General features: G+C 37.9%; 1 protein-coding gene across 3 annotated transcripts in view; it reads left to right on the top strand.

Moving 5' to 3' along the window:
- Window positions 1-16,105, top strand: part of DCLK2 (doublecortin like kinase 2) — a 93,058-nt gene that overhangs the window by 37,893 nt on the left and 39,060 nt on the right. For 2 of the 3 annotated variants that reach the window (XM_086464910.1, XM_086464911.1), the window contains exons 3-4: window positions 8,732-8,834; window positions 11,323-11,424. In XM_086464910.1, coding sequence (XP_086321036.1) covers window positions 8,732-8,834; window positions 11,323-11,424 — 205 coding nt within the window. Of the gene's footprint in view, window positions 1-8,731; window positions 8,835-11,322; window positions 11,425-12,779; window positions 12,831-16,105 lie in introns of all 3 variants that reach the window. The other variant, XM_086464909.1, reaches the window with a different exon arrangement.

Genomic DNA, 16,105 nt, shown 5'->3' with positions numbered 1-16,105 from the left:
GTTGCCAGAAAGTCCTACAGTACTGGAAGGCTTTAAGAAACAGATGTGTGTAGGAACTCACTTTAACTTGTGCATATTTCTACAGCTTATTTTTCTTACTGTCATTTCCATTGCAGTGAGGATGATCTATTTGAATCACACCCAAATGAAATCTTCCATTTCCACATGTGTTTATTTTCTGAATTAAACTTTGAGATGTTAAAAAATGTATGCAAAAATCTGCTTAAATTGAAATAAAATAAAATGTGGTATGTGCTCTATTCTGTCATCTGTTCCAATAGTTGTGGTGACCTGACCAGTCTGTTTATGCTGTCTTTCTGCATTGTCATACTGTATTAGGCGTTTCCTGGGCTTACTGCCAGACTTTTTCTGTTTACAAGGCAGCAGGCAAAGATTTAACATTTCTGTTTTCTTTCTTACTCTTTAGGTTCCCTGTGGGACAGAAGGGTTTGTCTCCTCCTTTTTCACTGCTATTCCTCATAACAGAATATCAGTTAAAATAAGTTAATTTTCTAATGATAACTGTAATAATATGATACAGCCATTGATTAAATAGTCATGTAGGAAGCTGGCCTAGAAGAATTATTCTCATTATGAATTGTTCTCATTATGGTCTTTATTTCAATATTTTTTTTTTTTTTTTTCTGTTTTCCGAAGTAGGTTAACAAGCTGCCTTTATCCAAGGCAGGCAAATTCAGCTTTTACAAATCTTTAAAAACAGAAAGCTTAGTTTTTCTCTCACTGTTTACTGAATTTAATAAACTTGAAGGAAAAGACAAATGGTGCCAGATGCCAAACCTCAAATGGTAAATCAGACAGTATCTTGTGGAAGCTCTGACCTAGAAGTCAGATTTATTATTATGTAGTTTTATTGCAGTGTCCAGCAGAACTGGGGAGGCCCTCAAACCTTTCACAAGCAGTGGTTGTTCATAGCTGAATGTGGATAATTCCATTGACTGCAGCAGAACTGCTTTCAAGCCTGAAGCTAACCAACTGCGTGGGTTAAAAAGGGACTTTGCAGAGACAGACCAAAAAACAGGTGAACTACCTGAATTAGCTATAGAGAAAAAGGATTGTCAACATGTTTTCACAAGCACATTAACTGAGACTGTTAGAAAGGTCTTAGAGCCTCTAAGTGAATTGCAAGCAAACAAAACCCCCCACTTTTAAAAAGCTTATTTATTTTGTCAAGAAACATAGGAGCTAATATACAGAAAGATCACAGTCTTTAAAATCTGAAGTAAAATTGCTAGTCAAGATGCACAGTCATATAACAGAAGATCAGGGAATGAACTTATTAATTTTGTAACACAGTTGATACTTCTGCATTCTTTCTGCATGATTTGATCTCTGTTACTGTATTTCACATTTTAGTGGCAGACAAAATAATTGTGCGTTTCAGCTTCAGAAATTAAGAGGTATGTGACCTATTTCCAATTTTTTTTAGAGATTTTTTTTTTTTTTTTTGTCCTGGTCTGCTAATGACCTTATGGAAGTCGGCTGTTAGGGAATTTACTGTGATACATTGCATAGTCCTCGTAGCTACAGCCAGTAGGAAAGGTGTCTAGATTCTGTCAAGCTCATGGCTGCATGTCCTCAAGCTTTAGGACTCCCCAGCCTACCCTATAGCTGTTTTGGACAGATGTGCCCAGTCTAGTAGTGTTTGGGCTCTTTCAAGCATTGCATAAGAGGTTAGTAGCTTGCTTACCCTTCTTTTGGTGTTGTGTAATTTTGTTTAATTTGGGAATTCCCAGAGAGATTCTGTAGTAGAGCTGTCACAGAGAACATAATCTGATGAGGAACAGAAGGTTTTGCAGTGTCAAGTGCTTCTTCTCTGTACCAGCAAGAATCTTATTACTTGAACTGATTTTCCAGGTTTGCTGTGTATCTGATATAAGTGGTTTTGTTCCTGTTCTTGTGTACAATGTGGGCTTCCATATGTGCCTGGTTTTTGAACAGTTTCTTTTTTGCCTGCTTCCAAATCAGTTAGCGTAGTTGCCTTCAACACTTTAGCATTTCTACCAAATGAATAGATTGTTAATTAAAAAAAGAATACTGGCAATTCTATATTTTTTTTAAAAGGGTATGTCAGGGGCTCGTTAGTTTGACTTTTCTCTGTATTTCTACTTCCTGAGTATATTATAGCTACCCATCTGGCTATTCTTCTCACTGTTTACTGAAGACATGTTAGGAACTTGTGACTCAGTGTAGCCACGCAAATAGCTGCCTTAAGCTAGTACTGAACCTCTTTTATGCCAGTCTTGGTTTCAGACATGAAGGATATTGATTGCTTAGTAAGTTGTTAAGAAAATTGGTTAAACACATTACACCCCCTTTCCCTTGGTCAAGATTTTCTGTGAAAGTGCAGAGACCAGGGGGAAGTTCCAAAGTAAGAAAATCTGTGTTAAAATCACGATACTCAGTAGGAAAGGGGTGGGAATGCCCTTTTCACCTTCCTTTTTGAGTTCCTGAGGCTGCCCAGAGGAAACTCTTCCTTTTGAAAGTTAAATCTGCCCCTGTTGGTGATGAAACCGAAATAGAAAACAGACAACTGACCTGTTTCTGCAGGAGTGCTTTCCTTGCATTTTAAGACATGCATAAACCCTTGAACTGTAATCCTGACAGCTTCAAAAACACTGCAAGAATTTTAATGAGACTGTTCGTATGACAGTGAAGATGAAGTTACGGTGCTAACTTTAGTTGAAAAGGGGAAACAAAAATGATGATTTCAAATATGACCTGACTGGCAAAATAGACAAATATTTGACTTTTGCTTACTCAGAAATAGAAGCTGATGCAGGGGGCAAAGAGCAAAATTGTCAGGACAGCATAGCTGTAATCCATCCAAGTCTGAGGAGTGTCATTTCCCATCAGAAATGTGGAGACCCATTACACTGAAGGCAGGGAAGTTGTACCTAGATTTGTCATGCTGAGATTTAACAAATTATTCACTTTTTTTTTAGCAATTCATTGAAGAAAACCCCCTGCATTTCTTTAAGAATTTCGGCCTCAAATGCCTGTCACTACCGCTGAGCTGAAAACACATAGACAAATCCAGCTGTTACTGCGTGTGCCAGTTTTCCTAGTTTTCCTTTTGCCTTGTATGTTACGTGCTTTCTTTTTTTAAATATTTACACTGTATCCTGTTTTCTTAAAGTTGGTAGATATAAATATTTCTTCCATTGTTAAATACAAATAATCTTGCGTACCTTTTCCAGTTTTGATGTTTTAGTTCCATTTTCAACTGATGTAGAGAATTCGTCATGCAGAGAAGCTTTCCCCAGACACAGGGTGTGGCTTTTCAGATTTCAAATGTACAGGCCTTTGCTGCTTACTTAAAATTGAATCAGCCATGCTACATTGAGCCAAACTATTTGTCGTTACAGCTCTTCCTTCTACATTTAGAATGAAGCATATTTGTAGTGCTGGAATAAATACAATTTATCCAGTGAGCTCCTGGCTGGAGTGTGTTGATACATGGTTACAGAACTTTCTTTACTGTTAAAGATTTGAGAGGAATTGAATTCTTTAGTAATTCTTTAGGTGTTTATAAGACCTCCATGGTGTCAGTGTCTCAAATTTTTTTTAGAATTTTTTTTTTTCATCTGGAGGTTTGGAGGATGAATGTCTTGTGGATTAAGGTTTAATTATATAATTCAATTTCTTAAAATGTAACTTCAGTCATAAAGGATAATTATTAAATACCTGTTGAATTCTGACTATAAAAGTTCCATCAGTATTCATGTTTCTTCTGGTGGGAATGTATCTTTTGCTTGTTAGATTGAGGTGGGAGTAGGGGTTGGTGTAAATTACATTTCTAGGCCTGTGCGGTGGTAATGGGAAAGTGACTTCTGTGTGGGTTACAATTTGTATATTCTAGTCCAGTAGCTTGTTCAGACTGAAGAAGTATTTCTTTGGAAAGTGCAAATTTCTTTGATTATAAATATTTGTCAGAAATATAAACCTATTTTAGAAGGTAAATATGGTGGGTGTATGTGACATAAAAACACTGTAGTAGTGGACATGAGGGAATCAGGAAACTGATTTTTCAAATACATATGTTTCTCTCCCTTCCCTTTCAACACCCCGTTTCCACATTTTGACTTGCATTTTTGCCCATTCCTGTGAGTTTGTGCTTCATTTCTTTCTGCTTGTAAACCACATTTTTGTCCTTTCAACTGTGTGGTTTTGAAGCGCTTTTACCATTAATGACGTTGCAAACTACTGTTAGTCGTGACACTTCTGTAACATAATGCGTATTTAGCAATATATACCCGTGTTGGAAAAGTCTGTGTTTTTTCAAAAAACTTCATCCATTCAGTATCCCAAGATTTCCTCTGTTGGGGGCTGGAAGCGAGGGGAAGTTTTATGAGAAGAGACTGCTTTTTTTTTGTTTGTTTGTTTTTTGTTTTTTGTTACAAGCAATTCAGATTTTGAATTGCTGGATCACTGAGCCTCTTGCATACTTGTTTGGGTTTCTTGCAATTGAAGCCAGTTACAATTTAATTCTCCTGGTGCTGCTGCTTGGATTATGTTGTCTTCTGATCTTTAGTCTAATGGTGAGTACAGCCTTTTTGAGCCCACCAGGAAGCAGTGATGCCCAGTCATTTGCACATTGTCTCAGAAAGCTGTGGTGAGAATGCAAGTGAATGGATCCTGTTGAAACAGACACACAATAATGCTGTGGGTAACCTTACTAAAAAAAGAAAATGTAGTGTTGACTTCCAGTTATATTTATTCTGAGACTTCTTGCACAAATTTTTTCCTTTTCTCTGTTCTCTTGTATTCCTGCTTGTAAATCTAAGCCATTGGAAGTATTTTTAAAGGACTGCATGTGAGTCCAATCCAGTCCTGTCCAAATATGCACTACTCTGCTGTATATAGTGACATATTTTGAGGAAAGCAACAAGACGACCTGATAGCAGTCCAAGTTGTTAAAGGAGCACCAACAAGTCGCTTTTTGTTCTAGATACAGGCAAAGCAGTGGAGTTACTAGCAGAACACAGGCAATGTTTGGCTAGGAAAGGATGTCATATTTAGAAATAAATAGGGTTTAACAAATTTTAAACATCTTAATTGAAACATCCAGAGTTAATGAGATAACGTTTTTTCTAAAGTGGCCCTAAAGCAGTTTTCCAAAATATATTTCACTTTTCTATGTGGGAAGAAAAAAAATAATTCAAGGAAGCATGAAACTCCTTTGGTGTAAGTCTTTGTAGTGTTGGCTATAAAGATAAATGATAAATGCTAAAAAACTTCCTTGTGCAGCTCTGTATATGCCTTCCATAAAAAAAAAATCAGATTTACTTTTTTTTTTTTTTTTCCTGTGGACAAAAAAATCACGTTTATCTTGTTCTTTTAAAAGAGCATTATCTGTGGTAATTAAAGCCACAGACAGGAGAAAGACGTTCTGATTGAGCATTACTGCAAGGCCCCGGATGGAAAACATGCATTCTAAGTACTTGTATAGAACTTTTGTGGATGTAAACTGGGAAATGGCCGGATCTGAATCTCAAAAACGACCTAATGACTGTAATTTTAAAAAAGCTCTCAACATTATTGAAAATCAGATCCCATTTTGGTGCTTAACCTCTTCAAGGTGTCTAAAGCTCACGGCATCAGTACTAGCAAGAGAGTCGTTACTTGAATGAATGACTACATTTTTTACTGGTTTTGCTATGGTACATTTATTATGCAAAATTTATTATGGAAAGAGGAGCAGCAAGTTTGACAAATGAAATTTTGATGCCTAACTTACTGGAATGACTGACATGCTATTCATATGCACAAGTTCTACTTCTAAGGAAACTCTTAGGAAAAAAAAAAAAAAACAAAAACCAAAAAACTGTAAGTGTTCAAAATTTTTTTTGTTTTTAGATTTATAAACTGCTTGAATCCTGCTTAAAGCTATTAAAAAATTGCTGTATGTTCTAAGTATAGATATTCTTTGGAGGGGAATTGTGTGATTTGCAAGTAAGACCACAGTGGACCTGCAGCGTTTGAAATCCCATGCAAACGATATATTCATTTCAGCTTTCCCTTGATGTCTTTTTTTTTTGCACTCTGAGCAAAAACCTGTTATCATTAATTGCAGCATATACATTAATTTGAATTCTGTAGGAAATGAAGGCTGTTTATCTTAGCATCTGTTTGTACCTTGGGAGCTGCTCCTTTCACTTTATTATGATAAAGGCCTAGAAAAATAACCATTAGATTGTGCTTTTGGGAAAACTGGATATTTCCATGAACTTGGTTTTAAAAATACTTCCTTCACCTCATAAAGTATGGTATTTTGGGACTGGTAAATTCTAGCAGATCTTTATTCCTTGTTGAATACACTTTTTCAATATTTTTTTCTTATTCTATATTTTATGTGTAGCTGGTCCAGACTATTTGTAGGGAGAAGGAGGACTTCCAGGATTCCTCGCTGGAATATAGCGAGCATCTATGTAAATCTTTCTCATACTTGCATTTTTCTGGCTTCTTTTACTGATAGTGTAAGCTAAACTCTGTCTTGGTCTGTGACTGACAGGTGGAAGTCACACAGATCAGGTACACAGTGTGCGAGCAGACTGAGAGGCTGGCATTAGCCTGAGCATCACAATGGAGGTGCCATTGCTCCACCTCCAGCAGTTTGTCTGGTCACTGGTATTCATGATTACTCCTGTGTATTCTTGCCTGGGGAAACCATATACACATGAACATGTGGGAAAGCACTTATGGAAATCAATACCTTTCTTAAAGTTCTTTATTCCCCTTACCAATAGTCATTTACAGAAGATTTTAAGGTGCATTTCTAAGGGTACTCCTGTCATCTTTTGTGCACAGATCTGACCCTTCCTTTGTAGAATTGCTCTGCAGACAACAAAAGGATGATGCTGCATGCAGTTATATCCCTGTGTATTTCCCAGACCCTGACATAAGACCTGCCATTCTGTCCTGTTTTAGTCTCAGCTCAGATGTTAGACTGGATGAGTTAAAGCGGGAGGGGGAGGCTTTGAATCAGAACAGAAAGATTAATTTTAGGCTCTTGCTAAACCACAATATTGAACTCTAACCTGCCTGAAACAGCACTGCAAGGGCATTGAGAGCATGAGCAGAGCAGGGATGGGTAGGCAGAGCTTTTGGAAATGGCACCTGTTTTGGGGGGCTTTGGGTGTGAACTTGTGCCTCACAGAACATCTCTGCCTGTGTCCAGCAGCTACTGGGATAAGTGTTCTGAAAGCTTTCTCACAGCTTTTCCTGTAGTGGTGGGTTTGGGTTGGTTGCTGGATTCCTGAAATCTGTGGAAATGATAATGAGTTCTATTATTAGTAGAGAGAGTTATTAAGTAGAGGAATAAATCCCATCCCTTTAAATCTAGTTATTACTGCCTTTTTGGTTAACTAGAAGCAGCGACTTCAAGTACAGTTGAAAATGTCTCTCATCAATGAGAGCAGATTGTCATAGCAATGGCAGGATAACAATAAAAGCATTTTGGCAATGGCTGGAGTCCTTTGGCTGCATAACACAGTGACAAAAATGCTGGAATACTGCATGTGGTACTGTAGTGAGGATCTTGCTGTAAGAGCACCGGCTGTTATTCCTGGGTTAGCTGCCATGACAACTGCACTGCTGGTGAGTGCCCTGTGCAGAAAGCTTAGGGTCATTGATATTCTGAGTGTTTCTCAGAATACTAGAGACAGTGGAGACCCCTTCCTGTAGTTCTGCCAATGTTTACTATTATCACAGTGGGTAAAATATACAAATGGTGTCGACAGGTATCTGAGAAGGAAAAAAGCTAGGTTACCTAAAAGCCATTTTTTTGTTTTATCTTTTTAATTACATGGTTTTATCAAATGCTTCTGATGTTCTTATCTTCTACATAGCTTTTATTCCCAGATCTCATTTGGGTTTGTAAGAAAAAGAATAGGGAAACAAATATATAGTAAAATTTTAATCCATTTACATTTAAATAATAGCTTGCAAACACTTTTTTATTACAAAAGCGTTAGAATGAGTTTGGTGGGATTTCTTGTGACATTTTTGGTTTTAAGTGTTTATAAAGCAAATGCTGCTTCACAAGCTGACTTTTACTGAGGGATTTTTTCAAGGTCTTTGGCTTTTGTGTTTTTAAAGAATGTCTAAAACATTTTTCTTTCTGATATTCTTGAAATACATTGCAACATCATTCATGGGAGAATTGAGATCAGACAGAGCTGCAAAGGGCATAGAAGGGGCTCTATATTTTTTTTTTCTTGAATATGGAATACCTTTTAATAAAAGGGGGATTTAATTTTTTTTTTTAACAGGACATTAAAACATGGAAATTAAATGCCTCTGAGCATGAAAAAAAAATTATAGATGCAATCATTTTAACTTGACAGATTTTCCCATAAGCAGTTAGTGTAAGAATACAAGAAGCTTTGCTATTTGAGTAGTGTTTATAGCTGGTTTTGTCAAAGTCAGCAGCGTGCATGTGTAGTTATAGGCAAAAATACAGATGTTAAATGTAAGAGAAGGTGTTTTGGGGGGTGAGGGGTAGTCATATTTTACATTCTTGACCCTGAGATTTCCTGCAGTATTGGGGAACCTGAAGTACTTGAGAACTGGAGTGCTTCCATCGTTATAAAAGAACATTATGATAGCACTGCGAAAAGGAAAACACAAACTTATTGTTGCCAACTAACTGAAGATTTAGTGTTGAAAGTACTGCATTTGTTTATTTTGCTTTGTGTATTTTGCTATCAAGGTGACATGCTTGCAGGACTTCTTTGGAGATGATGATGTCTTCATTGCATGTGGGCCTGAGAAATACCGGTATGCTCAGGATGACTTCGTGTTGGATCAAAGTGGTAAGACTGTACATCTTAATGCACTGAAATAGTCAACTTCATCGAGAACTCTTCCCCCTCCCCTCCTCCCTTCCCCTACCTCCCTGTTCAATCTTCAAGAGTTGTGTGATTTAGGAAAATATACATGGGAATATATTTTCCTATGGATTAAAAAGTTTTTCCAAACCATCATTTGGATTCTGTAAGTCTGTTAAAATGCACTAACAAACAGTATCTATTTTCTTGGAAAACTGACCCTGTCCCTAAAGTTACATGGAAAACGGCATTGGATTTTAAAAGGTTGAGTCATAGATCTAATGGATCTAAAATCTGTTAAAAACATTGACTTTTGACATCTAAGACTATAAGATGATTTCCATATTGCTGTTTTCATGAGATTTTTGAAAAATCACGTATGTAACCATACTCACTTCAGGTCTTGAATTGTCCTGCTAGACAATTCACACATTCCAGTCTTTTCTGCTATAGACCAAGCATTGAGCCTGTTTATATTGTGAGATTATAGGGGGTGTTGCATGGAGAAGGAGGTGAAACAAACTGGGACTTTGTGCCCTTGCTGTCTGCCATTGACAGATCATGAATTTAACTTGTTTACAAAAGTTGTTTTTCTGTAAAGAGGAAATTTATAATGTAAGTTCAAGGAAAAAGCTCTCTCCTCTACCAGGGAGCTTTAGAATTGGCTTGGAATATCAAATCATATATGTGTTGCTTTTTGCTCCATGTTCATAGAATTGTAGACTGGTTTGGGTTGGAAGGGACCTTTAAAGTTCATGTAGTCCAACGTCCCTGCAATGAGCAAGGACATCTTCAGCTAGCTCAGGTTGATTTGAGCCCCATCCAAACTGACTTTGAATGATTTCAGCCATGGGGCATCTACCACCTCTCTGGGCAACCTGTGCCAGTGTTTCACCACCCTCATCATAAAAAAATTTCTTCCTTGTATCTTGTCTGAATCTAACCTTTTTTTAAATTTAAAACCGTTACCCCTTGTCCTATTGCTGCAGGCCCCACTAGACATGTTGTTTCTGCATATATTGGTTCAGCTCTGGAATCACCCTGATTTTCTTGTATGAAAAAATTAATCTGTGATAAAAAAAAAAAAAAACAACTTGCCGTGGCAAGAATCATCAGAGTATTTGAAGAGAGCTTCAGATTGTGAATAAGAGGGGTTGGGGTTTTTTTACCTTGCTCTCAGGTAGCTGAAAGCAAAAGCTCTTGCTGTTTTTCTAATTTTTACAAACACCAGAATGTCATTACAAAATCTTCACTTACATCAAGAAGTATAGGTATGTATCTAACCACTGGTCCATACATTTGGATGGATGGAGGATTCAGTTGACTTCCCTTCTGTTGTTACTGCCAGCATGCTACTTTTCCAGAGCTGCCTGATTATGCTGATTGAGCTAGTGTGCAGGTAACAAGAAGGTCTTTTTTTTTTTTAACATAGTTTTAGACTAGCTAAGATGATTTTATTCTTATGCAGGAATGGAAGAGCATGGTTGTACTAACTCACACTGCAAATCCCAGTCTAGGCAAAGTTGTAATTTCCTTTGCAGATTTTAAGGCTGTAAGTTTGCTTTTCCTATTACACCATGCACAGAGTAATTTGGCTCATTTCCTTTCTGAGAACCCAACCACAGAGGGTTCTTTTCTCCCTTTGTCTCTTCAGCTTTGGTGGTCCCAGCTTTCTCTAATAACTCTGGAGGTCTTAATGGAGAAAAGTAGGTTAGGTACAAAGCGGAACGGGACTTGACTGGCAGGGCATGCAGCTCTACTTGCTATTTTGATGGAGACATGGCATCATAATGATGCCATTGACATCATAGTGATGAGTAACAGGGACAAAATTAGGAGGGAAATTTATATGATTCCATTCTGAGTGATCTCCAGTGGATGCTAACTGTAGGAATTAAAATGTTTCCAAAATGTCGATGCATGTGTGCCTATTGATTCCTTTCCCATTTAGTTTGTCCTCTATTTAATGATATGTAGTTGATGGTAAATGGCACTAATCTATTGTCTCAGCCTTTTGGAAACAGTAGACATTTTTCACCTCTTTAAAAATTGGTCACAGTATCAGTTTCTTGCAAGAAAAGGTAAATGGGACTTGCTGTGCAGTTGCTGTATGTGAAGCTGCAATTACAGCGTGCGGGATTTACTGAATTGTCGAAAGAACCTTGCCATCAGCTGACTTCTCTACTCTATCAGATGTACGTATGTGCAAACCTGAATTATAGTAATAATCTAGCTTCAAGACATGAAGAAATATTACATGCAGAATGTTACATACAGTATTTGAGTAGCTCAAATATGTTTGTGTGGTATGTAGGTTAAAGTTTTGAGATGCTCTTATAGATTTGTTTCATTCAGTTGGGCAAGCATGTTTAGAAAATACTGATGTCCATTTTATGGATAATAAACAGCAACAATAGTATTTGGAGGAAGCCTGCATATTGAACTGTCATCAAACTATCCATTTGCTTTGTAGAATGCCGTGTTATGAAGTCGTCTTATTCCCGATCAACTGGCATGAGGCATACTGGGTCCAAAAGTCCAGGACCTTCACGTCGAAGCAAATCACCTTCCTCAGGTACTACTTCTAGGAAAGAGCTGAACATGTAGAATACATGAAAGTTAGATTTGGTTTAATGGGATGAAAAAACTGTTGGCTTTGTCTGAAACACAAGTGCCATACTTTGTTTCCTGAGGGGGAAAAACGCTTTTTCAGTTTCTCTCATGGATTTAATAATAATTTATCATAAAATTTGCGTTTATTTTTTGAATCATGAGAAGAAATGTGTTTTCTATTTTTTTAATGAACAGGCGCAAAAAGTTTCAGTTTGTGAACATTGGAATAATTTGTGCTAATTGTACACTTGGGATATGGTTTCAGCGTGGCACTTGGTTTTCATAAAGACTGTTAGCTACATGATGGTTAAATTCATGTTCGGTGAACTAAAGCATACCCTTAAGTGTTTTGAATTGGAAATCCCATATAAGTCAAATATTGTCAGAAATACAGGATTTTCAAGTGTTTCAAGTAACTTTGGAGGTGTTCTGGAATGTTATTGCCCATTAACAGAGATTTTTTTTTTTTCTTCTTGTGTTTCCTGTAATTTCAAAGAAAGGTTCACATTGTGGTTTTGCCAGCAGTTTGACTGAACACTGTATGTTCTAACCATTGAGTCTCTTGTGCAAATAAATAGAAGGGAGAAACTTTTTTTTTCATTTTTACCTCTGCATTTGATTTCTAAATACAATAAAACTTAATTAACTTTTTTCCTCTCAGACCTGGAGAAGTGACACTGAAAACAAACCATTGAATATGTAAATATACAAAGCTCTGTTTTGAATGTAACTATACATGTAAGCTCCTGTGTGTGTATTCAAAACTGCAACATGTTCCGTATTCTCATTTCCGTATCAGTATTTGTTTTGCTTAATTGATGCTGATTAAAGTAATTTTATGTCTTTGGGTTCTTTCAAAGTGGAATCTTTAGGATCTGCTTATAAAGGTTGAATATTTAGGATCTGCTTATAAAGGTTGAATATTTAACTGAAAAGCTTCAAAGAAGGATCTCAGTAACAACAAAGAAAAATGTAGCATGAAGGACAAGTCTCACAACTGATACACATTTCGTGCAATTCTGTAAATTCCAATGATATCGCATGGGATATCCATTACCAGTGAATGTTATGCAAAGTGTTTAGAAATCAGTGCTGTAACTTCCTTACTTATTTCTACTTGGACACTCTTTTGGTTAGGATAATTTGAAAATTTTATCCAAAGTGTCTGGTATTTATCCTTCTATTTACTTGCCATTTTTTTCTCATGTAGTCTTTACTTATCTTTATTTACCTTTCTTCCTTTTGTGCATGTTCAGAATTGTTTAATAACTTCTTTCCTTGATGTCTTTTTCCTTTGTGTCAAATATATGAGTACAGTAAAGAGGGGTGGCCACTACTCCAGTGCTTATTCTTCAGCAAAATCCCCAGGTGAGCCATTACTATTATGGCTGTATATCACTAGTGTGTCTCTTCCCTCTCCATTTACCTGTATTCTTTTTGCTGTATTTGTGAATATTTTCAAGCTTGAAACACACATTTTACATTCAGTGAACCACAGACATAATGGCTGCCGGCTTGTTTTTTTTTTTTTAAGTAGATTATTTTGAGTGAAATTATATGTATGGTGCTTAATAGTTATCAGACATGTGCAAATGGTGTCAAAGTTAGTTGTAAAGGTGTAATTTGACTACAAGTAGAGGAGCATTCTGTTTGTGGAGTCTCCTTCTCTGGAGATATTCAAAACCTGTCTGGACGCATTCCTGTGTGACCTGCTGTAGGCTGACCTGCTTTGGCGAGGGAGTTGGACTACGTGATCTCCAGAGGTCCCTTCCAATTCCGACCGTTCTATGATTCTGTAATACATTTATATGTGTATTCTGAAGCATATTATAATAGAAAATTTCAGCCAGCGCAAAAAGGCAGGGTTAAGAGTTGTTGAAAAAAGCAGTGCAAAAACACGTGTCATAGTTTTACATTTTATTTTCAGTTTCTTACCTTACTTTGTTTTCTAGTGTTATTTCAGCCTAAGTTCTGAAACACCAAGAAACGTCTTTGAACCTTCAGTTCAAAGTGAAAGTATCTCTAAAACAAGTAACATGCATTTTATTACCAAATAAGTTGAGACTTTGGACCATACTAGAAGTTAAAATTTTAAAAGGTATTCATAGGTTTTTCAGTTTTCAACATTCCAATATGCTAAAGAATTGTAGCCTAATATATGTACTACTTAAAGAACAACAGAGAAGAATTTATTTTTTTCTGTATATTCAGGCTGCTGTACATGTTGAAAGAAACCTCAAAAGAACTTATAAAGTAGATAAGAAAAGTAAGTTTTGCATATGTGTGAAATAATCAGCAAAGCAATAGCAACGGACCAGTTTGACAAAAATGAATACAGATTGCTTGTGTGGTTTCTTTTGAGTGAAAAAAAAAAAAAGTACGGCTGTCTGAATTAGCAGTGTCATGGTTTAATCACAGACAGCAACTAACCACCACATAGGCTTTCATGTGCTTTCCCCTGTCACAGCAGCAAGGGGGAAGAGAATGGGAAGGGTAAAAGTGAGAAAACTCGGGGGTTGAGATAGGAACAGTTTAATAATTGAAATACAATTTTTAAAAAAATGTAATGAAAATAAAAATAACAGAGAGAAATTAAACCCAAGAAAGACAAGTGATGTAAATTAAAACAATTGCTCACCACCAACTGACCAATGCCCAGCCTGTCCCTGAGCAGTGGCCCCCTGGTTTTATTGCTGAGCATGACATCAATGGTGTGGAATATCCATTTGGTCAGTTGGGGTCAGCTGTTCCAGATGTGTCCCCTCCCAACTTCTTGTGCACCCCCAGCCTACTCACTGGTGGGGTCGTGTGAGAACCAAAAAAAAGGCCCTGATTCTGTGTAACCATTGCGCAGCAATAATGAAAACATCCCTGAATTATCAACACTGTTTTCAGCACTCCTGGTAAGAGTTGGAAGGGACTTTTGGAGATCATCTAGTCCAACCCCCCTGCTAAAGCAGTTTGCCTAGAGCAGGTTGCACAGGATCATGTCCAGGCAGGTTTTGAATATCTCCAGGGAAGAAGACTCCACAACCTCTCTGGGCAGCCTATTCCAGTGCTCTGCCATCCACAGAGTAAAGAAGTTTTCCCTCATGTTCAGATGGAACTTCCCATGTTCCAGCTTGTGTCTATTGTCCCTTGTCCTGTCACTGGGCACCACTGAAAAGAGTCTGGCCCCATCCTCTTGACACCCACCCTTTAGATATTTATAAGTGCTGGTAAGATCCCATCTCAGCCTTCTCTTCTCCAGGCTAAAAAGCCTCAGGTCTTTCAGCCTTTCCTCAAAACAGAGTCCCCTAATCATCCTTGTAGCCCTCCGCTGGACTCTCTCCAGTAGTTCCCTGTCCCTCTTGAACTGGTGGGCACAGAACTGGACACAGTACTCCAGATGTGGCCTCACCAGTGCAGAGTAGAGGGGGAGAAGAACCTCCCTTGACCTGCTGGCCACACTCTTCTTAATGCACCCTGGGATACCACTGGCCTTCTTGGCCACAAGGGCACATTGCTGGCTCATGGTTAACTTGCTGTCCGCCAGAACTCCCAAGTCTTTTTCCACAGAGCTGCTCTCCAGCAGGTCAACCCCCAGCCATGCATAGGGTTATTCCTTGCCAGGTGCAGGACCCTACACTTGCCGTTATTGAATCTCATCAGGTTCCTCCCCGCCCAGCTCTCCAGCCTGTCCAGATCTTGCTGAATGGCAGCACAGCCTTCTGGTGTGTCAGCCACTCCTCCCAGTTTTGTGTCATCAACAAACTTGCTGAGGGTGCACTCTTCCCATTCATCCAGGTCATTGATGAATATCTTTAATAAGACTGGACCTAGTACTGACCCCTCAGGAGCACTTCTAGCCACAGGCCTCCAGCGCCAGTGATCACAACTCTCTGGGCTCTGTTCCCCAGCCAGTTCTCAATCCACCAAATCCAAACCATAGCCCTATACTACCTAGTGTGAAGAAAATTAACTCTACCCCAGCCAAAACCAGCACAAGCAGATGGCTGACTCCCTATAGATGCAAAATTTTTAGATCTACACAGGGCCAGTTCCAGCTTTTACTGTTGTTGCACTTGTGTACCGACTCGCACGCAGTGGATCTCAGAAGGCACTGGCAAAGCTGTATCTGCAGAGAGCTCTTCTAAATAGGATCCTCAGCAGAATGTACCATGTGTTGTAGAATCATAGGAAGACAAAAGTTGGAAGGGACCTCTGGACATAATCTAGTTTGTATTTGCCAGGGGTGCTTTTTTCATTCTGGAAAAAAAAATTCTTCACCATGAATCAGCTATGAAACCTTTTTAGCTCTTAAATTTCTGCCTAGTATTTTCCTCTCCCATGAAAAATGAGGTTCAGCTAGAAAGGAAACAATGTTGCATCATATAATGCCGCATCTTATTTGTGTATGATGAGCAGTGTGCTGTTCTGTCTGCATAATGAAATTCATCAGTTTGGGTTTTTTTCAGAAAAATACAAGGACTGATCTAAGTTATATTCAAGTCACGTGAGGTATAACAGATGTTGCATCAGGCCTCTCTGGATAACTGGACTTTAAATGAATGAACTCTTGAAGTCAAGAGGGAGGATATTGCATGGTTTTACAGACACTTGAACTTCTTGGAAGTTCAGAAATAACCTACTAGCTTTTACCT

This window comes from Leptosomus discolor, chromosome 4, assembly GCF_034619465.1.
Source record: "Leptosomus discolor isolate bLepDis1 chromosome 4, bLepDis1.hap2, whole genome shotgun sequence".
Classification (NCBI taxonomy): domain Eukaryota; kingdom Metazoa; phylum Chordata; class Aves; order Leptosomiformes; family Leptosomidae; genus Leptosomus; species Leptosomus discolor.
This window is presented reverse-complemented; position numbering and strand designations above follow the sequence as displayed.